This window comes from Sinohyriopsis cumingii, chromosome 9 (genome assembly GCF_028554795.1).
Source record: "Sinohyriopsis cumingii isolate HCF-2022 chromosome 9, ASM2855479v2, whole genome shotgun sequence".
Classification (NCBI taxonomy): Eukaryota; Metazoa; Mollusca; class Bivalvia; order Unionida; family Unionidae; genus Sinohyriopsis; species Sinohyriopsis cumingii.
In genome coordinates, this window is record NC_142969.1 from 20,104,319 (window position 1) to 20,131,498 (window position 27,180).

Here is a 27,180-nt window from a genome sequence, read left to right on the forward strand (position 1 = left end):
CAGACTTTTACAACAGCATTTTCTTGAACTCAAGGTTTTACAAACAAAACACTTGTAATTTCTTGCGAAGAGCATGCGGGCCATTTGCATAAGGCAGGGATGTGATAATTACCTGCCTTTGCACCCGTATTGTGCGCTTATTCACTGTTTTATCCATTACCTACAAACGTTTTTCTCAGCATTCGGGATTGCCTAAATAATTATTTATTTCCCTTTACTTCTATTATCATTCGCACAAATTGCGTCTTGACACGTCTTTCTATTATCTAACAAACTTCACTTTAACTTTAGATAATGTCTTAATTGAAATTTAATGCCTTTTGGCTCAATTATCAACCACTCATTTAATCAACCACTCAGATTACCTCCTTCCGCGGCTCGTTGTTGTCATTCATTGTTTGAACATTTCCTCTACATCTATGGCATAAAGACCGTACATTGCATCCCATCCATAAACACTACACGCTCTAGAAATTATGCCACCATTCCCTAACATTACAAACTGTTTATTGCAAAATTCTGCACACCCGATCGGCTCCACAGGACTGTTTTTCGTATTAGTTACCAGACGTGTATTTTTTGCAGAAAACCATTTTTTCTGCAAACCTTGAATAATTGAATAATATAAAGTACAATCGCATACATGTACATAAATGAACAATTGACATATTTATAATTATCGCTTATAGTCATTCATCTGTTTTACTTTAAATGAGTGGCAAGTCTGTATTTTAAAAGTCAGTTTTGAGCCGGTCTCAAGGTGGCGCATGACTGGCCTAACATCTTCTGCTTTCCATTGCATTGCAAAAATTGCCCACCAGCCGGCTAGCAGTTGTCTTGGACGGGGCCCTCCAACCAGCTGACCGCATTAATTCCAGGAATAATCTTGCTTGAGCGTAAGCACGATTGGCATCATATTTGTTTTGTAAAAAGAAAGTCTTAGAAGCTCTACTGGTGAACACAAAAATATACAATGAAAAATCCGTAGATATGAGTACGGTCTACGTCTGATATCATAGACTTACGGAACTGCTATAACAAGAGGCCTGCATTCATCGATACGACACAGTATTTTAGTATTGTGCTGATGTGTCACTATGCCAATTCTACGAGAGAGAGAGAGAGAGAGAGAGAGGGCATCTGGTTTGGTCTATACGTTATACAGAACAGAAAAACAAAAGTTATCAAGAAATAAATTTTAATAAATTTTTATATCCAGGATGACACAATAATGAGAACTATAATAAAGTTGATAAATATTTTGCAATGGCTTGTAAGCAAATTTAAAAACACAAGTAACTCACAGGCTGCCTTTAATTTTGCTTACTACATTTACAATATTGTTTGAAATTCTCTAATAGGCTAAAATTGTAATCATACACAGCTGTATCACATAAGTTGTCATTATCTAGTCTTCCTTGTTTTATCACCTCTCCTGTGGCCTAGTGGTTAGAGCGTCAGCCTTGGATGCGGGCGGTCCTGGGTTCGATCCCCGGCCGAGTCATAACAAAAACTTATAAAGATGGTACTAACAGCTGCCTGGTTTGCCGCTCAGCATTAACAGGTTAGTGTTAGGACTGGTCGGCCTGGTGTCAGGATCATGTAGCGATATGACTGAAAAACTGTTAAAGCTACGTTAAAAATCCAAAACACACACACGCTTATTATTTATTATTTATAATCACATTCAATTGAAATCTTTAATTGGCATATGATAAGCTGCGTGATATAATTAAGGCATATAGTAATATTCACAAATGAAACATACGTCTGCTGCACAGGTCAATAAATAAATCTATCAAAAGGATAAAGATTAAGAAAATCCAGTATAAATTATACTTCTTATGAGATTATCGGTTTTGACCCTTCTCTTTCAGCTGCACCTGAACGAAAGCTCCTGCTATGATGTGCTTATCCTGAAAAGTTATCACCTATAGTTCAGTCCGCTTATGGAGGGTATGGATTGCATGCTACATGGACCAACTATTTGAGTTCCAGGAAGGGTGAGGCAAAAAAACAATTATAGCTATTATATATTAGTTTACAAAAATAATTAGTTTTGCTCAAATGAAAAACTTAAGTCACCACTTCTCCTGAAAATTAGATGGCAGATACCTAAAACCAGTGATTTCTTCACATCCTTTATTTTGTGACTATCTACATCTAAATTATGAACATATCACTCCTCCGTTTGCTCCGTATCTCAATTTTTCTGTTAATCTTTATTAGCAAGGTACAACAACAGGACGTAACAGAATATAGTGAATTAGAAATCTAGAAAATAACTAATGTACGGTGTATTCAAATCAGTATGTATGTATGTATGCATGTATGTATGTATGCGTGTGTGTGTGTGTGTGAGTAGGAAGGTAGGTACGTACGTAAGTAGTTAGGTAGGTAGGTATATATGTATGTATTAAAACTGACACAGGTATGTGTTAAAATGTCCTCAAATAATAATAAATCATGTTCTTCAAAGTATTGATATAATAAAATATGTATATTTTGTTCTCCAGAAAGCGAATGTATCTGAAAAGTGTGAATTTTTATTTTAAAAAGATAGTTGGATCGTTATATTCCCTACGTACAATATTAGCCAAGGTAGAAAAGATTAGAAATGTAAACTTGATACAAATTCGATCTTTTGCAATAGTTTATCCATGCACGAAGATTAAAAGCATTTACAGTGATATAATCTAAATACTGCATCTAAAAGATGAGCACAAACGTTTATCGGATTTTAAAGGTGATGTTCCACAAATCCTCAGTAAGGAAGTTCCTAGATCGTTGCACCCTCTACTTTCCACCTATGACCCTTGGGTAGTCTAAGATACCAGTGACCCCGGTTATGATCCCCAGGATAAGCGATGTAACGGTCAAAGCGAAACAGATGATGTACTCGTTCGGAAATCCATTTTTATGTCTGGTGTAAATTGTTAACTCTACCAAGGCGCAGCAGGCTTCAGAAGAAAAAGTGAAAATATTGATGCAATTAAAATGAATAGAGTAACAACAACAGAAATGGTATTCGTAATTATTTCAAGCATTCTATAACCTAAACTCATCATTTTCTTTTCTTTTCAATAAGGAAATCACATTCTAGATCAGTATTTTTAAAAAGAACTTCTGCTCAAGTTGTATGCGCATGGGCTCTAAGTAACAAACAATAATTTATAACTCCGATTAGCGATAAAAAGGAAATCAACATGATGTAAGATTCGACTGTAAAAAGGGTTGATTGACGGGAAAGATCGTTACAGGTGTTGCTAGATGTATTGGAATATATGTATATATGTCTTTTCAAAACCTTTTGCATTTTGAGATAATTTTAGAATGACTCTATAAATACGCGATATAAATAAGCGATTCTGCTGTATAAAAGAAATTAACAGCAGTAGTATAGTGCGATACCATAGGGACAATGGGAAAATACATTACATCCCCCACACCGTTGGGAACGTTTACGGATAATGGGAATTGAACATGGGAAATATTGGGACTGCATACTGACAAGGGAAAGTGGGATGGTTGTATAGGGACAATATGAACGGAACAGGTGAGGTGACGCCAAGGTGCTGAAGATTATTAACAATATAACATGGTACTGACCTCAATCTGACCAAACAGCAGGAAGAAACCTAGAACGATTGGCGGAACGTGACTGGCGGGACATACACATATATAACTCATACAACATACAGACATAGATTGATGAACATCAATCTATGACATAAAAACTATACAACGGACTAAAAAATATTTAAGGCAAGAAAGTAAATCTTTTCGAGGCATATGAGTAGCCCAGAAAACGGGCTTTGGGTTTCTTGTTCTAATTTCATCTATTCTCCCACCAGGATTTTTTTTGTCATACAATTTTTGTCTACTTCTTCTACTTCATCTTTTTCTTCTTCTTCTCATTTTGTCTCATCTTCCTCTTTCTCCCATTGATTTTCTTCTTCCTTTTCTATTTTGTATGCCCTCTTTCATCTTTTCTATGTCCTATTTCATCCCCTTTCTCCATTTCTTCTTTAATCATCTGTCTCAGTTGCTCCTTAGCCTTTATTAAACTGTTTAGTTCCATTTTTAATGTGTGCGGACTACAGGTCCCATTTTTAAGTCTCACTAGTAGCACTTCCACCATGCCAATCCTATCCACCACTTCCTGTAGTTTCAACATTTAATTCATATAGTTGCTTGCCATTATCTTTTTTGCTTATTCCGTAGAATGGCGTGAATGACAGACGCTTGACTTTATATATGTGAAGCACGGACGTGAAGGAAAGCATCGCTTACATTCACTTTACATACTATCTACTATCCACACAACGTACGCTAACTCTTACAAACCCAAATTTACTATCAACACATTGGAAGAAGAAAAAACAAACCCAAGTCTACTATCAACACAAACGTACACTAACTCATGCAAACCCCAAAATATAATATCTACCCACGGGAAGGAGATACAACAAACCCCAAATCTTCTATCCACACACGGGAAGGAGACAAAACAATCCCCAAAATCGACTATCCACACACAGAAAGAAGAGAAAACAAACCCCAAATCTACCATCCACATAACGTACACGCACGCATACACATACACACACACACACACACACACACACACACACACACACACAAACTCACTTACGTCAGCAAAGGAGTGAGTGTCTATGGTCACATTACTCCATATTCACACCAACTGGCAACTTGAATAGTCTATTTTCTAGAGATCTGGTTAGCTGTGACCGCCTTAGTTCCTCTTCCCAGTTTCTGTAAGGGGAACCACGGGTCTTGGTGATGGTGGTAGTGGCTGTGGTGCTTGTCGCTGGCGCGGTGTCCTCACCATAGGCTTGACTTCGCTGGTCTTTCTCAGGATGAGGTGAGGTAAGGTATGTCTTTTCTTTTCCTCCTATTCTTTCTTTTTCTCTTCTCGTCTTCCACTTTCAATGCAATCGCCTTCATGGCCAGCTCGTCCAGCAGGCATCTGACGTACTCCAGGTGCATATGAAGTTCCAAGAGTTTGGTGAGACTGCTCATGTTCTTTCAGTTGATGAATCAAAGACATGTAGCCAGACTGTCAGTCAGTCAGTTTATGTTTTAATTTTAGTCGTATTTGCCCATACGAGCATGTACGACTGGTAAATGTCCCAATTGGGGCTGATTAATTGTTTCGAGGGGGACGGAATGGAGCCACGTCCCCCAGCGCATTCAAGCACTTAAAAAGTACTATTCGATTAGTCCGATTTTCTAGACATTGATGTCTCACGGGACTCGTGGTGAGTGGGAGTGGCACATACGCACTCACTTATATAGCAAATGTCAGGCAACGACAAGGATATGTGTGACTGAATGTGAGGAGAGCGCTTTACACCCGGGTCGTTTCGTTTGTTCCCAATTTTCCGAAACTTAAATGTTGTCGTCTTGCCGTATTTAAAATTTGGAAAATCATTATTTGTGCTGTTAGTAGGATAGATCTGGCATAGTGGAGCTTACTTGTCTAATTTAAGGGGAATGTTTTAATCAGTTATTATTTATGTGATCTTACTCTAGTTATAAATGTTTTCGCCATGTGGGGAGAGGCCTGATGATCTGGTTTTAGCCACCTTATAATTCGAAATTTTGGTTTCCTACTTATTAATTGTAACATTTTCGGTGCCACTTTGTGCGGCTGGACCTCATGGCATTGGGCTATTAGCCACAGCATATATCTAATTTTAGGGTCTTACATTAAATTTAACAAGTTATTGGTCGAATCGTTGCCGCATTGTGCAGCTGGTCCTGATGGCTGGGATTTTAGCCACCTTATTTTAGCTCATTTTATAGGCCAGTTTTGATTCATATATGTAAATGATTCACTATGCCATAAGTTGTAAGAGAGAGAGAGAGAGAGAGAGAGATAGGGGGGGGGGAGAGAGAGAGAGAGTAGATAGATTTTGCTAGTGTTCGTAATGAGGGCGAATTGGTAACCAGTCAACCATTGCTTTGCTTAGCAGGCCATATTTTCGGACTACCCATGGTGCTGTAGTGTGTGATAGGTACAGGTGCAGCATCAGCCCTTTCTTGGCAGTAGACACCCCTACTTGGGCAGTGAACCGTACACTACATCAGCTCTAGTTTCGCACCCAGTCTACCAAGTGGGGCGTCCTATGGCATCATGACCAGATGGTTTTGTGAGTATGGGGGTAATTGATGGAGTTAAATGTCAGACCGGTCTAAATATGAGAGGCAGAGTAATATTTTTTCAATTGTATCAATCTGCGGGTTATAGTTGCTTTGGTACAGAAAATCGGGGTAAGTATATGGGGTGCCAATATTCATAAGAGAGCTAGTTAGTTTATTCATTGGTTCTCTATATCTCATCCAAGTGTTGAATACGTACCTGAGATCTTCATCTTCGATGCAATAGGGGCATTTTGCTCCATTATCTCGATTATCCAGGATATATTTCCCCACGCTACCTTTTGGAGCATGTGTTCCATTCGGTTTGACATTAAAGGCAATTTTTTAATATATATCACACTGTTAATTATGGGACGCTGTAATCAATGTGGGTCTGTTTTGGTTCGTTGAGTTTGTTTCTTGCTGCTAAGTCATCCGTGTCATTGCCTGGGATGTTGGTTAGGGACGGGACCCACATGAATTTTACAATTTGATCTTGCTTGTCCATGTTTGTAAGCAAAAAGTTTGTTTCCTTTTAGGAGGTTTTTACGCCACTTTGAATTTCCAGTTTCCAAGGTTTTTAGTACACTAAGTGAATCGCTGATTATTAGTGTTTTCCATAATTTTTGTTGATTTGCTATTTTCGAAGCTTCAAATATGGCCCAAAACTCGGTTGTTTATACTGAGCAATTAACCGGGGGTCTGCTACCTGTTGTCTTATTTAGTTCAGAGATAGTTAGGGCTGCAGCAGTTCGGTCTGAGTTAATTGTTTTGGATCCGTCTGTGAATATTTTGAGAAATTCCTTATAGGAATTGTCCAGTATAGTCAGGATCTTTGATTCGATATCTAATGGTTGTTCTTCTTTGGAGCCGAAAGTTATTGCTAAGGTATTGATACTGGGTTTTCTACTTGCCCATGGTGTCGGGTCTGGGTATATGATGGGCTCTGCATGAATGCATTTAATTTGTAATTCTTTACATAGTGTGTGGATCTTTTTCCCTGATGGGGACAAGTCTCTGGCTAAATAGGATGTTGCATTTTTTTATAATGTACCTTGTGGGATAGCTGGTGTTGTGTATGGAGATTCTGGCTGCATACCTTATTGTTCATTATTCTCTTCTCAATATTAATGATATTTCGCCTAAAAGGATCTGGAGTTCATCTTTGGAAGTGTTTTTGAGTGTACCTGTACATATACGCAACGCTTTGGTTTCGATTATGTCAAGTCGTTAGAGGTGTGAGGGTTTGGCTGTGGCGTAGATTTGGCATCCATTATCCAGTTTGGACCTAATGAAGGCTCTGTAGAGCGTTACGCGTGTGTCTTGGTCAGCACACTACTTTAGACCTTTGATGTTTTTAAAGATGTTTAGGTTTCTGTTACGTTTGCGTGTTAGTTCACTGATGTGGTCTTTCCATGATAGATGCTGGTCGTAATGCATAGCTAAACATGTTGCTACTTAATAAAATTTGATCGGTTCACCTTGTATGTACAGGGTTGAGGGTTCTATCATGTACCTTTTGTTGGGAGAAAAAAGAAATCCAGTTGTTTTTCCTTTTGGTAGTTTACACCCCATTTGTCGGCCCACCTACCAATTTTAGTTAAAGTGGTTTGCAACTCAGAAATAACTGCTGACTGCGCGGGTTGCCCGCTTTCTATATGCCACTGTCGTCAGTAAATTGCGATAGATCAATTTTACTGAGGTAAACAGAGCGTTCTATGTCATTGATCATGATAGTAAATAGGGTCGGGCTTAATACATTTCCTTGGGCGATGCCATTTTTTAATACGTAGTCTTCTCAATATTGGTCGCACATTCTGGTTCTAATATGTCTATCCTTTAAAACGTTTTTGATCCATTTATGTATGTGGCCGATGATTAAATAGTGGTTCAGTTTCGCGACGAGCCCATCATTCTAATCTAAGTCAAAGGCATTTTCAAGCTCTAGAAAAATCTCTGTGAGATGTCGATCGCATTTTCGTTTAGCATTAAGAGCTCGTTTAATGCGCCACTCAAGCCTTATTACTTGGTCCAGGGTGGATCTATTGTTTCGGAAGCCACTTTGGTCGTTTAAGAGGAGATTATTTCCTTCTAAGTGATGTTTAAGTCTATTATTTATCATATTCTCCATCACCTTTCATATAGTGTCGGTGAGGGAGTTTGGTCGGTAGGATGATAATTCAGTTGGGTCTTTACCAGCTTTAAACTTTAAACTATACTATGTTTCCATTTTTAGGTATGTTTGATTAAGCATGTCTAATAAGATTACTTCAATATTGGATGGAACATTTTTTGTAGATTTCATATCCCAGATTGTCTTCTCCTGTAGAGTTGCAAATTTTATTTCTGAGGGCAGCGTTCCACTCTTCTAAGGTAAAAGGGTCGTTAAGAAGGGAGATCCTGTAATCTAGATTAGCAAACATGGGGATATTTATTCTCCACTGTTGCTCTGTCTCCTTGGAATTAACTCATTCCGGCGAAATATTGTGCGACATGGTCAGCTTTTTCTTGATCGGTTGATGGACTTTTGATGTCTGGGATCCTGTTACTATTGTTGCCTTTCATTGCTTTTATTTTCTTCCAGACCTGCCTGGAATTGCATTGCTTGATCTCAAGGATGGAGCAGTACTTTTGTCATGATGTTTCCTTTGCTCTTTTGATAAGAAGTTTTGATTGTTTGTCTTTGCCTTTGTATTCAGAGTATGTTGATTGTCCTGAATGTCGAAATGTATTGAGGGCTTTTTTCCCTCGATTATTGTTTTGCAGTCATCAGTCTACCATGGAATGGGTTGTTAGTATTGATTTGTTATTTGTTCCAGTAATGGGGATCCTTTGTGTGGAGGCTGCATTGATCTTTTCAAGGATATTTCGGTCGTATCTGCCAATGTAATCATCTTGTAAATTGGCTATATTTATACTGGTGTGTAGTGTATTGAATGTATGCCAGTAGGCTTTGTCGTCTCCATTTGGGTACTTTTGAGGAGGTAGCGACTGCGTTCGTAAGAGTTTTGGTAATAAGTATAGGAAAATGGTCTCTACCTCATGTGGATTCTCTACTTCCTAAGTGGTTATATATGCTAATTTGGGTGTGCATATTTTTAGACCAATTGCTGATAGAAAACCATCCTCCGGGGAGATTCTGGTGTTGGTACCGTCATTTAGTATGACTAGGTTGATGTTAAGGATCCATTCTTCAATCAATAAGCCTCTCTTGTCTAGATGGTTTTCTCTCCATCCTTTGCTCTGCGCGTCGAAATCACCACAAACCATATACTCACCCGTTGAGCTGGTTCATTAAGCATAGCTGAGGTGGGAAGCAGCATGTGGCTTACCGGGGTCATATCAATTAAGCATTTCAAATGAAAATTGTCCAGGGTTACGGGATTGTCGATGTCCACTGGAGATTTGGAGTGTTGTTCAAATGTTGCATTTGGGAGTAGGTCGCCGATAAAGATGGCTACACCCCCTCGTTTTACCATTATCTTTCATTAAGTATTTGTTTGTTAAGAGACCATGGATTTTCGGTATATGTCTTGAATTTTGGTGAATTAGGGTTTTTGTGTACAAAGTATAACTGGTTTGATTTTGGATTTCTACTTAATTTGGTTTTCTTGGTTTCATCCATTTGCAATTTTATATAATTTACTTTATAAGAAAATAGATTATAATGGTAACATTTGTGAGTGGGGTCAAGGAGTTTCTCAACAAAAATCGGGCCAGGGCATCCTTAAGTTTCATACATTGCTTTCGCCTTTGTCACTTTCATTGCTTGTCAGTCGGTTATTTAGTTTGTTTGCAACCTCGCTTTTTGCTTAACTGCGTACCTCTTGATTGAAGGTTACTATGTCAGGGTTAGCTGGTTTGATTGTATTGATATTTGTATTGTTTTTGTATTTGGGTTGGCCTTTTACCTGTTTTCTTTTATCGTATGAAGGCGGGGGGGGGGGAATGTCCCTTTGTCAGCTGTTTTGAGGGATTGGGAGGATTGGGGTCGGGGAGGGTATTGGCGGGGTTAATGTTGGTGATAGTTGGGCTTTGTATCGTTGGCTCCTTTTCCTGCAATGTATTTTGCAGGTGAGTTACAGCTTTTGCTTTTGGGTATGATCGTTTCTGTTCGGTCACGAGTAAGATTATTTCTTTTTCTCTCCTGGATTATGGGCAGTTATTAGATATGGGTTGATGGAGTCGTTTGCAATTTGCACATTTCTGGCCCATGTATGTGCATTTGCTGCTGTGGCTACCGCCGCAAATACCACAACGGTTCCTATTCTTACACTTGTTAGCGTAATGTACCCAAGCTTTGTAGTTTCTGCAAAAGCGAGGCTTATTTATATACTTCAGGAGGGAGTAGGAGTAGCCATCGAAGTAGACAAGTAGTGGGTGGTAGTTGTGTTGAATTTGAGCAGTATTGTTGTAGACACATGTCCTTGACTAGTCCTTAAGCTGAAAGCCCTGAATATGTCCGTTCCTTGAGTTATTAACTTTAGGATGAGGTCATCACTTAATAGTGAAACGTAGTTCGCATGCAATTTTATGATCGTTTTGTAGGCTATATAGTTGGTTTCGATATATTTGTTTGGGTTGGTCTGATTTGGGAAGTTGAGATGGCAGCAGTTTTCTGCTCCTCTTCTTTATTCATGGACGTGTCCTGCTGGATCATGCTCCACGTGATAGTTGTGAGCGCATTATATCTTATTATTTTTACTTCAGAGCACTCCACTTTATATTTTGCAAGCACGGACGTGAAGGCTAACATCCCCTGATACCAAAACGTACATGATCCATATCATTACCCCCAAAAAACATGGAACGCGCGGACCTAAAAGAAACACTCTTATTTTTTACCTACAAACGCCAACTACAAACAGAAACATACTATATTTTGACAAGCTACATAAATGAAGTGTGGATAGACTTTGTCATGGAATTGTGTATGATTTATATCATCATGTATATGTGATCAAAAATGTACTCGGGTTTCCATACAGCGTGCAGCGTCACCGAAGGGTGGTTTTTTTTTTTCGGCTGAGTTATTTCGAAATAGTGCAACTCAACCCATACTGCATATACAAATTGCCTGCAGTAAAAACCTAAATCCTCTGCAGCGCTTATCTGTCACAGCTAATATACATACAGAGCAAATTCTGTATAAACAAATTACGCTACGATGAGTCCTGTCAGAAGGCTTACCTCTCTACGGGAGCAAATCTTCAGCTGTAGAGGTATTGAAATTTAAGATTGTATTCTTTATCACTAATCGTTTTATATGACAGAATTGTTTACTATATGTTATAGAGTTTTCACCAAATTCTACAGAGAGTCAATACCTAGGTTATTCAACGCCATGGTATTAGAAATAATATAGTCTGGTTCGAGTTAGCTATTTGTAGTAACTGAACAGATTGAATGTAATTATCAGTGCATGTATTGAACGATTAATGTAATGGGTAACGAATTCATGTGCTCGCATGCGCAACATATATCGATGCAGAAGTACTTAACCGTTTCATATGTACTACACGGTTTAGTTGCTATACTTTTACCTGCCTTATATGTGGTTTGGTGATGTGAAGTCACATAACTCTGTGTGGTTTCTTGTGACGTGTACGCTGTGTCTGGTGACGTTGGTTCGAAAGAGTGTACTAGTGTTCTCAAAGCGAGGGACCAAGGCTTCGCGACCATCGGGCATGTGTTGAATGTGAGGGCTGTCGAGGGATTCCTTCAACAGACTAGAAGGGGTGGACCATGCGTAGGGGGTTCTTTGACCATTAACTAGAGCGAAGGGGACCGGAGATACATCTTGGACGTCAAATGGGCGCCAAGATAGTTATATATATATATATATATATATATATATATATATATATATATAGATAACGTGTTCCATGTCATTGTTTTTTCACTATTGCTAAATGAGAAAAATTACATGCATCCACATTTCAATATCGCTATATGTGCGATAGATTCAGAATTTCATGCATTCCCATTTATATATCGTTATATGAACGATATATTCATAACTGCATACATATTCCAATATCGCTTGATGAATTAATAAATTGAAGAGTTGATCGATTGATGAATAAATAAGTATTATATTGACATGTGCTTAAATCACATTCTTTGGTTGCCCTGGGTGTTTAAGAAAACCTTGTTTATATTTGGATGTTGATCATATAATTGTATTTGTTCATCGGTGATAGGACGTTATTCATGTTTGTTCAAAATTCCATTCGTTAAATTCATCTTTGAATTATATTGATGAGTTACTTGTTGTTGATAGTTCCGTGTTAGGAACTTTATAATTTTCCTCTCCTATCTGTTTATAGTGATGTCAGATTTGTTCATAATTAATTTGAATTGATAAATAAACATCTTATTAACGCAGTTGCTCTCGGTGTCTTCCCTAATCCAGTCTCAACCCGGCTTCATCCTGTGACATGCACACTTCTATATTTTTGACATGAAAGAGAGAAACGAAGTTCTTTTAGACGCACTTGTATAGTTGATGTTCAAGCGCGGACGCGATAGAAAACATCCCTACAATGTTTAGAGTCGGAATGCAATGATAGCTTTATTTAAGGGTGAGGGATAGATAGAAGTCAAATAGCATATATCATGCAAATTGAAAACAAACGGGTGACACAATTATTTCCACAACAAAACAATTTTATTCAAACAACCAACACTTAAGCAGAAACTATTTTTTCAAAAATAAAACAAACATTTTGCAAAAAACAAACTATTTTTTAAAAAAGGTTGACAACGTTGTTAAGGGAAGCTAAACAGCCAGAAATGGAAGTCATTGGACCATTGATGTAAACTACGTTTCCTAGCTAAAGACAAAATATAACCATAATGGTCCTAGAACCATCGATCTACTTTGTCATCATTTCTAGAAGGGTGACAATCAAAATAAGTCACTAAATGTTCTAAAGGATATCCAAGACTGCGTTCATGAAGGAAATACACACAATATTGTCCACACACCATGAAATCTGTCCTTTGTAATTTCACATTATTGAATCGTATTGTCTGAGCGTTTCTTATCAGAAAGTCAATGATATCGTCTTCCAAAGGGGGCAATCTATACGAGTCAAAATACAACACGCCGCCTTCTTTAGGAAAGTAGACGGCTACCCACTGGGTTCCTGGGAGATGACTGTCGTTCTTGTTGATGACATACGCTTGATGGTCTCCAGAATTTCGATGAGGCAGTTCATCTTTATCACACACGACAGGATTCCAAGAAGCAGTGTACGAACTGTGGTTCAAAAGGTTATAAAGTTTCCAGGTATCTATTTGTTTGTGTTGTTTTTACTTGTTATTTTTCCAGTTCAATCCTGTTCTGCTCTTTGAAATTGTCTGACAAGTAACGGTTACTTCGTTTCGTCTCTGCACTACGAGCTAAGAGAGCTTAGATGCGTTGGATCTCTAGAGTCATCAATGGAGGAGAGGAATGTTCACGCAAGTCTTTATATCACTGATGCAACACTGCTTCTTCGGACTTCGGAGATGAGACTCCAAGCTTCGTCCAGATACTCATCTAATTTTTCTTCTTGACTCAACATCAGACATTTATCGTTTTGGAGTTGACTGGAATGATCATTTTGACATTCATTGCAATCTTTCTTGATCAATTCCGTAATTGTTTCTGTCTTTTGTTTGGCAATACAGGAGACTAAATGCTGTTCTTGTTCTGGCCATCTGGACCTTATGACTATATCTTTTTCGTCTTTGTCTTGGTGTTCTGTTTCCACGGTATCATACCATTCCATTTCCATAGATTCTCCACCATTCAAAGAGGGATACTAGTCTTCCATTGCTTCTGATCGTCTAGAATGACTTCTCTCAACTGATGCTTTCTATGGATTATCATATTCAGCATACAAGATGATATTCACCGTGTTTGGTAGAGGTATTTTTAACTAAAGTTCCACAAGAATTTGGCCGGATTTTATACCGTGGAAATGTCCCTCGTCGCTGCCTTAATCCGGAGTGAAATCAAAAGCCCACAAAGCGTAGTCTCCAGCGCAATGTTCGTACGTAATACTGTGAATGGTGTTGATTCCTATGTGTCCCGTGGATTCGTACACGGACAAGTACAAGTACAATCATAAATAATTCATCTTATTGGGACATAAATCAGGCTCGAAAAGTCTGGTACTAAGGTCTTACCATCGTGAATGACATCGATTTTCTTCACGTCGAAAAGCTGTAACTTGAAAGGATTTTCATCGTTGACTGTGTTGAAGGCTGAATTGCTCACCATACCAAGGATTAAACGTTTGGGTAACAGATGAACTTCGATCATAGAGTGTTTTCCACCGGGAATGGTAAAGGTTTTCGCTTCCACACGTCCTATCGGATACTTGGCAGTCGTTTTGCTAAGGTGTGACCGATATCGTTTCCCACTATAAGTAACACTTCCACGCGTCGCACGTACAGTTTGGCTTCTTCGATGACAGTTTCGTAAGTTTGATAAGTTGCATATATCAAATGGAAATCGGTACTGCTGTGATTTAGTCTCAGACGGAGCAGCAGGGAGGGCGAACAGACCAAGGGCATTTTCCAAAATAAAGGCTTCTACGAAAACTTTGTTCGAAGAAGGGCTGCCTTCCTAAAATAAAGGCTTCTACGAGCTATTAATGTTTGCTTTAACTATTACAACTGATATAGGTAGGGGGCCGCCCTCCCTGCTGCTATAGTAAAGAAAAGTATTCATAAAATTAACCTAGATCAGAGGCTGGCGAACAGACCAAGAACATTTTCCAAAATAAAGGCTTCTACGAAAACTTTGTTCGAAGAATGGCTGCCTTCCAAAAATAAAGGCTTCTACGAGATGTTTATTTTGCTCCTAATACTATATGTAACCAGCTATAGGTCGGGCCTACCCTGCTGCTATAGTATTTTTATTTTTTGTTTATAATTTTATTAATCAGAAACAAAACAGACCAAAGATTTTTTTATGAAAATATTCTGTCCAGATCAACTCGATATCTTGTTTGAGGATCACATAAATTAACTGTCACAAATCCATAAGGAACAGCTTGAGCGCTGCTGAAAAAGTTTCTAAACTTATTTATGTCCATGTCGCCGCTACACCAAGTTTGATGAATATTTCTCAGCGTGTGTGTATCTATGCCGTTAAAAACAACTAAAACGTTACAATTGTCTCTGATTACTTTTGGCATGTGAGTATATCGTTCAGTTACATAAATAACGTCGGTATTTTTTTGCCGACCGCGGGAAAATATTCTTGCCGGATTCGCCTGTTTATCTAACATTATATCGTCGTAGACAACTAAATTATTAATCGATCCGTCCAGGGAATCGACCGAAGGAGCTTCTTCGATATCTGTTATAAAATCAATGACATCATTACCGTCATTTATCAACGACGCGTTTTCATTAAACTCTTTTAGTATTTGATAACAACTGGGCCGATTTTTAATTTTTTCTGATGATCTTCACAATCGAGGCCGAAAAAAATAATACCCGGTCGCGTGAATGAACTATCAGAAATAATATTATTTATTAAGAAAATGATAGTTCATTCATGCAAGAATTATGGTATCAAATATATGTTCGGCGTGGCTAAACAGTCAGAAATAACATTATTTATAAGAATATTGATTGTTTAGCCACGCGGAAAAATGACCAATCTGATATCATTAGATTTTCGTGTTCTTCGCGATGTACTCGTCCACGGTTGGTGGATCGTGTTTCCGAATGAAATATCTAGGAGACCTAGTCGTGTAATGAGAACATGAAGCACGATAATTATTTCCACCACAATCTCGACATAAATCTATTTCACCCCGCATGCCTTTCGGACAGATCCTACATGGTCGAGGTCCATAATGACCTTTTCGAATGAATTTCTTATGGAACCAGCAATATTCGCCGCGATAACTTCGGCCGCAAATTTCTGTTGAGCTCATTATTAACCATGAACATTTGCTCATGATTATATATATTTATATCTTTAATATATAATTTAATTTTTTTTTAATTAGAGATATATTTTAGTCATAAGATATATAATGAGTGAAAAAAATAACGCAGGTGGATCTATATATATTACAGGCAAAAATTTAATTGATGAAAATAATTTTGTGTGTCTTGAAAACGATTCAGATTTTATTTTGGACAATTTATTTGATAATAACGCCGAAGAAGACATCCAAGTACTCGCCATGGCCAATTCTTTTATGTTACGTGATTACTACAATATTTTCTCGATAACGACACTTGAAACATCGGTTGCAGTTACATCTAAAGAAGAGGCAATTCGCGCGCTTAGATCAGATAGTCATAATGAATATTATCTTCCTGCCATCATTATTCAAAATTTTGATAAGTTTTACGTCTTTGCATCCGATAATGATTTTGAATGCGTCGCTGATAAATTTATCGGCCAATCCTCGGTTAACGAAATCATACCCGATTTCAGATTGAGATATCCAGTATTCGATATCGACTCATTTTACCAACTACAACGAGAATATGAAAATAAACACGACAAACAAGGTACATTAATAGAATCAGACGAGAAAATTACTCATGAAGAAATTGTTAATTACTTTACCAAATTGTGCGACTGTGACCGCGATAAAATGTATTTGTTCACGACGACATACGGCTATCACGTACTATGTAAATCCACGCCAATCCCGTTACAGCAACAGCGAGATCTTATTGAGCGAGTTCTTCAAGATAACCCCTATTTGAAGGTAGATCATATTGTTGGACTACATGGAATAAAGTTAGCTAACACGAAATCATATAACAAAAACAAACCAACTATGAATAAAGTTTGTGTATCACATAATAATGTTTCTGCGACCGATTTACTCGTTTGCCCAACTAGAATTCAACGGCGCGAAGTAAAATACATCAAATAGGAGTATTCTAGTAGTTCTAACGACGCTAATATCAACGAAGATGATTTTGCACAAATATCAACGGAGTTAACAGGCGAACCAGATAATCTGCTTGGAATAGTTTCAAGCACATAAAACTATTATAACATTAAACGTCGACCAGGACATTATTGTAATATCTGCGAACGACATCACGGCATGACCATTCACGGCCATATTGAATCAAAATGCAACAACGCCATCATCATCGCGAATACTTATAGATATAAAATTGGTAACACGAAAATCTATGAGATATGGAATGATTCTGTACCTGAAGAACCTGGACATAAAAAGATCTCATCAGACTGTGAAAAGACCTCAGCAGAACGTGAAAAGATCCCAAAAGAACATAAAAAGAAATCAGCAGAATGTGAAAAGGTCCCAATATAATGTGAAAAGATCTCAGCAGAACGTAAAAGTATCTCAGCAGAACGTGAAAAGGTCCCAATAGAACATAAAATGATCTCAGCAGAATGTGAAAAGGTCCCAATAGAATGTGAAAGGATCTCAGCAGAACGTGAAAAGGTCCCAATAGAACATAACAAGTTCTTAGCAGAATGTGAAAAGGTCCCAATAGAACGTGAAAATATCTCGTTATTATCTGCAAAGGTCAAAAAATTAAGAAGTAAAATAAAAGAATTAAAATCGACTCAAGAATCATTTGGTGAGCTCGCTGATGAAAATAAACAACTGCAGAAGGCGCTAAACGACTACAAGAATCAGTAAAATAAAATAATAGAAGATAATAAAATCCTTCAGCAAGTGATTACAAAATTAAGTAATTGATCCAACAACGACATGAGTAAACCACTCGACGAGTACAGCAGCGAGATCATCAAGAAAATGAATGATTTGGAAGCACAACAACAACGCCTCGACGAAATGGAACGCGAATATAATGCGCGGTTAAATAATTTTAACAACAACCCGATATCAGCTGGTGCAAGAAAGATTTATAATGATATCAGCATCGAGGCGACGTTGGGTCGATTCTGCGACTATAAAAAGCCTAAATTAATTATTCCAGGATTGGCAAGGTCATAAAGGTCAAGATTGAGCAGTAACCGCATCGGTTGTTTTAATCTGGCGCGATATTTATCACGCAGTTGTTTTCGCGCTCGTTCATCTCGGTTTAAATATCGAATTGGTGGTTTATGTGAAAAGCCATTAATTCTTTTGTTTGTTATTATCGCGATTGTAAATCCGGGAAAAATTTCTTTGATGATCTTGTAACAAGAATGTGATGACAGAATTAAATTATATTCTGCCATATACATTTAAAAAATCATTTAGTTTATATTCCAGACAAAATGTCAAGGCCAAAGGTCGCGGTCAAAGGTCATATGATCGGACAAAAATCATTACAAAACCAACCGAGGCCAATCGGGTGATGAGGAAACAATCAGAAATAATATTATTTTATTAGAAAATCGATTGTTTCCTCATCACCCATGTGAATATCATAGGGTATAAAAACTTACTTTTTTTAATATATTTTTCTTCATTATATGTGATAATCATCCTTGAGGGTCAAACAGTTAGAACCAGCCGTTAGCACTCCACACATGAAATTTTAAGATCTCGGTTGCTTTGATAGTTATTTTAACGTCGTTACCACCATCGCGTTTGGTTTGATTTATGATCGAATTTCTCCAATAATTATCGGTCATAAAGTCCGACTTGGGCCATTTGGTATATTCTAGTATAAAGTTATTTCGATCAGAATTATGACCACCACAAGAAGTTAATGACGCGCCGAACTCTTTATAAATCAATTTAATTTTTTCCATCATGTTTCTTACTGTTACTTTTCCAGAATAAAATCTCGCGTCCGGAAGAATATCGTTCCAGTACCTTATAATTTTATTGTACTTGGCCAGTTGGTTTTGATCGGCCATCATTGGTTCGATATGCATTTTAAGATCTTCACGCGTTACAACATCAGTTGACTATAATAGATCGTCTGGAACGATATCGGGTAAATTTAACGTCGTTAAAAGGTCGCGAATCAAATCAATTTTTTCTCGTGGTGATATTTTATCCGATCTGTATTTTGTGTTGCTTATCGCGGTTCCATTATTAAATTTATCAGCTATTGCTTGCTGAGCCAGTAGCAGGTTTCTCGACTTCTTGCATAAAGACTCTATTTGTTCTGCGGAAAGTTTACCGACGTCCTTCTGGAATATATAATTTAAATATTTCTCCCTGGATAAGCACGGGGATAATTTTTCGTCAGGATCACATTGATGATAAATAGCATATTTTTCAGTGTCAAAAGGTTTTTCAATTTCATATGATTTCATAACCTTTTCCATGATAATGTCGTCTTCAGATTTTTCTGTTGCATTTTCAGAGTATTTTATTCGCTCACCAATGGATGTTTTAAGAAAATTATCAATGACACCGTTGCCGTGCTCGATTGTTTTCTGCTTCGCGATAAAGGTCTCGAAATCATCTGGTGGTGTTTTAATAATTTCATATCCGGAGTCACTCATCGATACAATTAGTTTATGTGTGAAGAATTTCTTGGATAGATTCTCCTGGACGATTTCAACCATAAAATTTAATCCGCAGCTGTCAGATAGTTCATCTGTGGACGGTGATCGTGTCAAAGTTTCTTTTCGAGATATTATCAATTTTCTTAGATCGGATGTTGTTAGCGGAATATGTTTACTATGCGAGCGTGATATTGATGAATAATGAATCTCATCTACACATCGAAATCGGTGTAGTGCTTGTTTTGTTGCCTCAACTGATTCTATTTCGAATGAGAACACGTATAGCGTTTTAAATTGCTCATTAACAATACTGACTCCTGCTTCTAGGGTATGATTAACGATAACTTCGTCAGCATCGTTAAAGGCCTCGTTGATGTTAGCGAAATCTTTTTGTTTTTGTTCTGGATCAGTCTCAGAGTGGTAATATTTTACACGATAATTATACGACTGAAGTAATTTAGCTAATCCTTCGACAGAATATTCTGTGTTGGTTTGTTATGAGCGAAGATGACTATTTTCTCTGTTTTGATCTTTTCTAGTAATAATTCTAGATTATCTCTATGAGAATTTTCCAGGATCAATTTCTTGCCGTGGTCAGGCTTATACTCGTTCTTAACAAATTTCATGTTAGGTCATGATAACTTAAAGATTTTAGCGTCGTCATCATTAGCATCCGCGTCTAAAATAATTACACGACCTGCTGTGTTGATTAACGATAATAAACTTGAATAATATTTTTTATATTTATTAATGTTATGAAAAATCTGCCTCCGGACGCCATGCCACTCGTCGATGATTGAAACGTCAGGATTGCCCGACACACGACATACTGATTCAACTTGAACTATGATTCGCCTGGCGCCGCTAATAATAATTTCACCGGTGATATTTTGAGAAGATTCCAAATTGTAATCTGATCTAATTTTTTCTGTTAAGGTTTTCCTGTAGCTGACATAAACAGCAGACTGTTCTTCTTTTACTGACTTCCAGGCTGCTTCAGTTTTCCCATCCCACAGGCTGACCCATCAATATAATCAGTATAAAATATCTCACAGCCTGGACCGGCCTCGTGGGTTGGTTTATTCGTGTATTTATAATCTGGTGTTATTGATGTAGCATAATCATATGTCGGATTGTAATTGTGCTGCAACAAGTATTTGATATAATTGCGATCTTGGTGTCGGTGTGGTAATTTATCAACGATATCAGTTAATTTTAGACTATTAATCGGTTTCACCGATAAAAAGTCATTAATTTCATTTGTAATTGATTTATCTCCGCGATCAGTGATAATTTTTTTTTACCTTTCATCGAACTAGGACAAATAACAATATATCTGTAAGTATTCGCGATGATGATAGCGTTGTTGCATTTTGATTCAATATGGCCGTGAATGGTCATGCCGTGATGTCGTTCGTGAACAAATAAATTTTATCGCGGTCACAGTCGCACAATTTGGTAAAGTAATTGATAATTTCTTCATGAGTAATTTTCTCGTCTGATTCTATTAATGTACCTTGTTTGTCGTGTTTATTTTCATATTCTCGTTGTAGTCGGTAAAATGAGTCGATATCGAATACTGGATATCTCAATCTGAAATCGGGTATGATTTCGTTAACCGAGGATTGGCCGATAAATTTATCAGCGACGCATTCAAAATCATTATCGGATGCAAAGACGTAAAACTTATCAAAATTTTGAATAATGATGCCAGGAAAATATTATTCATTATGACTATCTGATCTAAGCGCGCGAATTGCCTCTTCTTTAGATGTAACTGCAACCGATGTTTCAAGTGTCGTCATCGAGAAAATATTGTAGTAATCACGTAACATAAAAGAATTGGCCATGGCGAGTACTTGGATGTCTTCTTCGGCGTTATTATCAAATAAATTGTCCAAAATAAAATCTGAATCGTTTTCAAGACACACAAAATTATTTTCATCAATTAAATTTTTGCCTGTAATATATATAGATCCACCTGCGTTATTTTTTTCACTCATTATATATCTTATGACTAAAATATATCTCTAATTAAAAAAAAATTAAATTATATATTAAAGATATAAATATATATAATCATGAGCAAATGTTCATGGTTAATAATGAGCTCAACAGAAATTTGCGGCCGAAGTTATCGCGGCGAATATTGCTGGTTCCATAAGAAATTCATTCGAAAAGGTCATTATGGACCTCGACCATGTAGGATCTGTCCGAAAGACATGCGGGGTGAAATAGATTTATGTCGAGATTGTGGTGGAAATAATTATCGTGCTTCATGTTCTGATTACACGACTAGGTCTCCTAGATATTTCATTCGGAAACAAGATCCACCAACCGTGGACGAGTACATCGCGAAGAACACGAAAATCTAATGATATCAGATTGGTCATTTTTCCGCGTGGCTAAACAATCATTATTCTTATAAATAATGTTATTTCTGACTGTTTAGCCACGCAAAACATATATTTGATACCATAATTTTTGCATGAATGAACTATCATTTTCTTAATAAATAATATTATTTCTGATAGTTATTCACACAAAACATATCTTTTATATCATAATTCTCGCATGAATGAACTATCATGTTCTTAATAAATAATATTATTTCTGATAGTTCATTCACGCGATCGGGTATTACTTTTTTCGGCCTCGATTGTGAAGATCATCAAACAATATTAATATTCGGCCCAGATGAGGATCAGCGTTGTTATCAAATACTAAAAAGAGTTTAATGAAAACGTGTCGTTGATAAATGACGGTAATGATGTCATTGATTTTATAACAGATATCGAAGAAGCTCCTTCGGTCGATTCCCTGGACGGATCGATTAATAATTTAGTTGTCTACGACGATATAATGTTAGATAAACAGGCGAATCCGGCAAGAATATTTTCCCGCGGTCGGCATAAAAATACCGACGTTATTTATGTAACTCAACGATATACTCACATACCAACAGTAATTAGAGACATTTGTAACGTTTTAGTTGTTTTTAACGGCGTAGATACACACACGCTGAGAAATATTCATCAAACTTGGTGTAGCGGCGACATGGACATAAATAAGTTTAGAAACTTTTTCAGCCGCGCTCATGCTGTTTCTTATGGACTTGTGATAGTTAATTTATGTGATCCTCAAACAAGATATTGAGTTGGTCGGGACAGAATATTTTGATTAAAAAAGATCTTTGGTCTGTTTTGTTTCTGATTATTAAAATTATAAATATAAAATATAATACTATAGCAGCAGGGATGGCTCGACCTATAGTTGGTTACATATAATATTAGGAGCAAAATAAACATCTCGTAGAAGCCTTTATTTTTGGAAGGCAGCCCTTCTTCGAACAAAGATTTTGTAGAAGCCTTTTTTTAGGAAAATGCCCTTGGTCTGTTCGCCAGCCTCTGATCAAGGTTAATTTTATGAATACTTTTTTTTACTAAAGCAGCAGGGAGGGCGGCCCCCTACCTCTATCAGTTGTAATAGTTAAAGCAAAAATTAATAGCTCGTAGAAGCCTTTATTTTAGGAAGGCAGCCCTTCTTCGAACAAAGTTTTCGTAGAAGCCTTTATTTTGGAAAATGCCCTTGGTCTGTTCGCCCTCCCTGCTGCTCAGACGGACATCCACGCCGTTCAACAAATACATCTGCTGCAACCACATGTCTAAATGCACATGATCCATGAGTTCTAAACTTTTGTGTTCTCCTATGATTGTGTTTCGTCGTTCTATAAATCCCACATTGTGTAGTTTGGGTTTTATTTATTCTGGTTTAGTCAAATTGACCTGCCGTGTCATGTTTCCTTACCACCCAAGAATCGAAATAAGTGTTCTTTGTTTCTTTTCCGTACGTCAAGTGATTTTCCACGTAGGCACGGTAAGGGTAGGTATCCATGCCGCTAATGACCAGATTGTCTTTAAGCACAAATCCACTGAACTGAACAAGAAATGCATACAATTGTTGTGGAGAATTACTGGCTCAGTATCTATCGGATTTCCATCCTTATCTAGAACTTTGACTTTCAGGTGCAAGTAACTGCAATTCAGATCGATGCATTCTTCGAGCTGTCTTTTGATGTCAAACTTGACGGGAGTTGAACCTGAGTCCTGGACAGAGGAAACGGGGTGAAGTTGGATCCATTGGAATTCTTGTATTGTCATCATAGTGGGCGGCATAACAAACAAATCAAATTCCGACTTGGAACAGGCGCAAGGTGCATTGATCTTTCTTTCTTTCACTGTGTGTTCTTTTTAATAATAAAAACCGTGTAAGTCTCGGACGGTTCTTCTTTTTTTAGTCTATTAAGCTTTATGAATGTGAAGTCCTCTGAATGGATGTCTTCGTTGTCTCTTTCTCTCTTGTCCTAAGTTGTGGCGTCAGGGAAGCACGAATACCTGATGGCAGCGTCCAGGGCATTTATAGGATTTTCTCGTCGACCCAAAATGTCTTTGCCCGCTTAAAGCAAGACAGTTTTGTCTGCTCCCAAGAAAGCTTCTTTAGGGTTTTGTTTGTCGATGATGACATTTTGGAGAAATTGTTAGCCTTCCGTCAACGCGGCATATTTCAAGGCTTGTAATCCGCGTGTCACTATAGGTTTCAAAACCGGGGCCACCGAATCAAAGGCTGATTTAAGCATAGCTCCTAAAATATGTCCTCGTACTCAAGCGACACATCGGTACACTGGGTACATTACTTCGAGTTCACCGTGACTTTCCCTTTGGTAAATGAAATATTTTGTCCTTTGTCTTCTTTTATAGCAACGTTGACAGTGTCAAAACACGACTTAACGACGGGTAATAATTGAGGATGTACAAATTCGAGGTAAACGTGACGGGCGTTTCCACCTCCCTCGTCAGCGTTCGTGGCAGAATCCACTTTGAAATGAATGACATGCATTAAGGGTACGGAGGTGTGTCCCATCACGTCGTACTCCACTACATCAGAGCACACAAAGATCAAATTGAGTCCTTGGTTCCGTTTCACCGGGAATTGATTATATTATGCAAAATGAACGTTGCCGTCATGGTTGGTATGCTCCATCCTTGAGCGTATTGTTGTCTCCGCCCAAAATCTCATACAATTCAGGACAAAATCTAATACCTATCACTTTGTCATCCGGAAATTTCATCAGTAGATAACGAGCCACTTTATGGTACTCAAGGGTGAAACGTTTTTGTTTTTTGTCTAAAATAAATTTCCTAAGCAGTGCATTGAATTTGGTAGCAATCGCATTCGCCAAATGTTGACCGCTAAGATAATAGCCTGCACGAATATTCAACTAGTAGGTATGCCATTTAATTAGTTTGTTCGGTGGTATTGGCTTAGCGCCATCTTCAATTACAACAGATTTGTGAGTGTATTATTGTACTTGAACGTCATAAACTTCAAACTTAAAAAAGTTATGATTTTCGAGGATGTTTATGATTTGTGTAGGATGAATGAATTCCATCGCTTGTCGATGGCCTTCGTGATCTAATATTCGATGGTCTGAGGTAATTTGGCCATGTAATAACACAAAGGAACTTCACTGGGTAGTATCAGGTAAAATTGGTTGTTGTTGTTCATAATTTCAGAGTTCTGCTGCTGTCAGAGGGGTTACTGGACGTCAGATGGTTGACTAAAAGTGGATTATTTTGGTGATTGTGGTTATTGTTGGAAAGGTGAATGATGTTCCACACAAGACTCTTGTTGTACCCGTTCGAGTAGTATTTCAGGGTAGGAATGGAAAGAAGGTAACCGATGCAACTGCTCAGTAAAATGGTTCACAATTGTTTGTCTTCTTGTTGCAAACTCAAATTGGCAATGGCACCTCTGATGGCAAAATACACCACAAACATTTGGCAGAAAAAGACGACTTGCTTTTTAGGCACACGCTCTCCACACCACATCCACAAGGGTTGTTTCTCTAGATCTTGCAGAGAAGAACTCGGTGAAGGAGTGATCCATGTTGTCGTAGCAGTAGCTGATGCTGTGTTGAAGGACATGATGGTCACTTCTTCTTATGATCAATGACTTGCGAAGCGTCGATCAACGAATCAAAACTGGGATGATATCCTTTCCGAAGAATTTTGACTTCTTTGAAACGTTATTTTCACGCTTTACAGATTCATCGTTCAAGAATGTCTCGATGTCGTACACATCGTCTTCGTTTTTTGTTACATGTTTTAACTAGGGCAAGAAACACGTTCATTTTATCACTTCTCCGTTCTTGTCTTCCAATTTATAGACGGCAGGATGATGGCCACGCACTCGTCCATTGACACCAAACGATTCCGTGGTCCTGTTGCGGAAGTAACCTTTGTTGAAAGTGCGTTTGGTTTTGCCAATGCGCACACAATCTCTTGCTGTCAAAATTCCACTTTTCATGGGGACTGTCACAGTCAGGAATGTACCAAACAGACGCCCTAAAATGAGCACTTCGTTGTGGGGAGTCATTTCATGGGGGGGGGGGGGGCACAGTTGATGATCCAATGATAAAATTGGTTGTACGCTTGAACCAAGTGCTGTAAGACATCTATGTACTTGAGAGTGTGTTGATCCGCAAAAATAGTTCCATATGCGTTCTTTCAAGGTGCGTTAAAAACGTTCCTCGATTTTGGCTTTGGTTTCGAAGTTGTCGATTGTGATGAAACGAAAATCACGGTTCTTAAATTCTTTTTGGAAATCTTGTTCTGAAATCCGGTGCCTTTGTCAGTTTGCCGTCAAAGAGTGTGACGATCACTTTGTTTCAACACCAGTTTGAGAGCTCTGTCTAATTCACTGCTCGATTTGGAAGTCAGTGGCACGACCCAGGCTAATTTACAAAAGACGTCGATGCAAAAAAAAACAACAAATATTTGTAGCTACGATTGTAGGTGGCCAAATGAGAGACATCGGCTAAATCAGCTTGTCATTGATGATCGATGCCTTCGACTCGGGTGCTATTTCTAGAACATTTTAGTGGAATGGGTTTGTGAAAAGTGTACGTGGTTTGTTCTTGTAACCATTGGTGCACTTGAGGTAAACAGAGATCTTTCAGACAGGTTTTATCAGCACGATACAATTTCTGAACTCCTCCGTAACCTGCAGGATCGGATGGATCGTAGTAATATCTGGCTAACACCTTCTCCATTTCTTAATAAGTCACTCACTCTTCGCTGATGATACTTTGGACGGGACGAAATGGTGGTTTGGAAGCAGCGTTACTTGTCGGATGTGACACGGGGGTAGAAGTCGAGGGTTATGGTGGTGTTTAGGTAATAAAGGGATTGCGTATTGTCTTCTTTTCTTTTGTCACGTCTGGTTTCCCTTCTTTCTTTTCACTTTTGTCGAAGAAGGAGTGAGCATAATCTTTATAATCAAAGCTTTAAGTTCTTCTCGTTGGGGAGTGGGGGAATGGGTCAACAAGGCCGCTGCAATCTTTCTAGGAATGGGAGGTGCTGACGGTGTTTGAAAGACTTCTCGTACCTCTTTCTCCTACGGCATTCGTGGCGCTGCCTCTGTCTTGACCTCTGGAGGTGATAATGATGATGATGGACCTTTCATTCGGGTCTTAAAATCTTTCAGAGTGGGCAGAGTTGATTAGTCTAAAGCTTTCGAGTGGAAGATTT

At 38.0% G+C, this 27,180-nt stretch overlaps 1 protein-coding gene across 2 annotated transcripts in view; it reads right to left on the bottom strand.

Annotated features, from left to right (window-relative positions):
* Positions 1-1,181: 1,181 nt before the first annotated feature.
* The window catches only part of LOC149791352 (uncharacterized), a 77,164-nt gene continuing 51,165 nt past the window's right edge, over positions 1,182-27,180 (bottom strand). For both annotated transcript variants that reach the window (XM_089969895.1, XM_089969896.1), the window contains exon 4: positions 1,182-2,960. In XM_089969895.1, coding sequence (XP_089826021.1) covers positions 2,797-2,960 — 164 coding nt within the window. In that variant the 3' untranslated portion in view covers positions 1,182-2,796. The remainder of the gene's footprint in view (positions 2,961-27,180) is intronic.